Source organism: Pundamilia nyererei, unplaced genomic scaffold (genome assembly GCF_000239375.1).
Source record: "Pundamilia nyererei isolate P.nyererei 1_Seehausen unplaced genomic scaffold, PunNye1.0 scaffold00160, whole genome shotgun sequence".
In the NCBI taxonomy this organism is placed as follows: Eukaryota; Metazoa; Chordata; class Actinopteri; order Cichliformes; family Cichlidae; genus Pundamilia; species Pundamilia nyererei.
Genome location: NW_005187561.1, coordinates 963,394 through 964,637, shown reverse-complemented (window position 1 = coordinate 964,637; position 1,244 = coordinate 963,394). Strand labels below are relative to the sequence as shown.

Genomic DNA, 1,244 nt, shown 5'->3' with positions numbered 1-1,244 from the left:
GCCACATGGCGCTGCCTCACAGTGTTTGTGTTGCCGTCAGGCTGTCAGAAAGCTGCAGTGGGAGTTTTGCCACATTTTTGGTTCTCTGCCTCTGATGTAATTTGGTAAAAAGAAGAATTCAGGTTAGGTTTCATGGACTGCACAACTGTGTGGGTTTGTGTGACATTCTGTTAAAAAGGGGAACGTAATCAACACTAAACAGAGTCTTGCACTGCTCCAGCTCGATCTCTCAGACAAACACTGATGTGTCTAAACTTTAGCAAATCAGGGACACCTATAACGGAGTAAAGTGCAACGCTGAAAGTAGGGGTGTCCTTTAAAACTCAGAGATTTGATTGATGTGTCAGACCACTTCCAGATGAATTCCAAGTCCCTTGGCAGAATTGTCAAGAAATCATTTTTAAGTACCCCTCCATCCCTGCCCACAGAAGAAGACACAATAAAAGCTTCCTCTGACAACACATGACAAGCGCCAACACCACTGAGCTGGCACTTCCTGTCATTGCTTTCCTGCTTGAATAGCTGACTGATCATTGCGTGTCAACTTCAGGCGACGTGGCATTAGTATTCCACTTGTGTCAAAAAAAGGCTAAAAGTTTTACAGAAGTCAAAACTTTGGATACATGTCAGTGCACACTTACTATTCCTCAAAGGGATATGGAGCCCAGCATAATGGTCAAACTATATCAGATTTGACACAAAGACTTTAAGATCTCACAACACCAACCACCATGGGATGTTTCTCAGTGCCCTGCAGTACCTTGAGCCAGGGGTGGTTAAGAGCCTCGTAGACTGTGATTCTCTCGGCGGGATCCAGCATCAGCATACGCCTCACCAAGTCCTTAGCGCTCTCTGAGATGTGATTCCACTGGCGTGGATTCATCTACACACACAAAAATACCAAAACAGGAATATGAAATCATAAGTGTCATGTTGGCATCGTCCATTTGTCCCTGTGCTATACATACAGCAGTCTCTGGGGATAATAAATGAAGGCAAATACTGCAATCCCTCCAGTGGCCACTTATGTGGGGTGTGATAGTATATATAAATATATATACACACACACACACACACACACACACACACAAACACACACATACACACACACATAAATATATATGAGGATAAAGAAAGACAACCCTTGTGCAGAGTGCCGCTGAACCATCGGGACTAAAGATAGTAGGGTGCAGGACTCGAAAAGTGTGAAGTAAAGTGAGTGTGAGTATGTGTGTTTATGTAAT

The 1,244-nt window shown here is 43.7% G+C and overlaps 1 protein-coding gene across 16 annotated transcripts in view; it reads right to left on the bottom strand.

Annotated features, from left to right (window-relative positions):
- Positions 1-1,244, bottom strand: part of caska (calcium/calmodulin-dependent serine protein kinase a) — a 167,091-nt gene that overhangs the window by 57,516 nt on the left and 108,331 nt on the right. For all 16 annotated transcript variants that reach the window (XM_005745515.1, XM_005745516.1, XM_005745519.1 and 13 more), the window contains exon 8: positions 761-883. In XM_005745515.1, the coding sequence (XP_005745572.1) occupies positions 761-883 (123 nt within the window). The remainder of the gene's footprint in view (positions 1-760; positions 884-1,244) is intronic.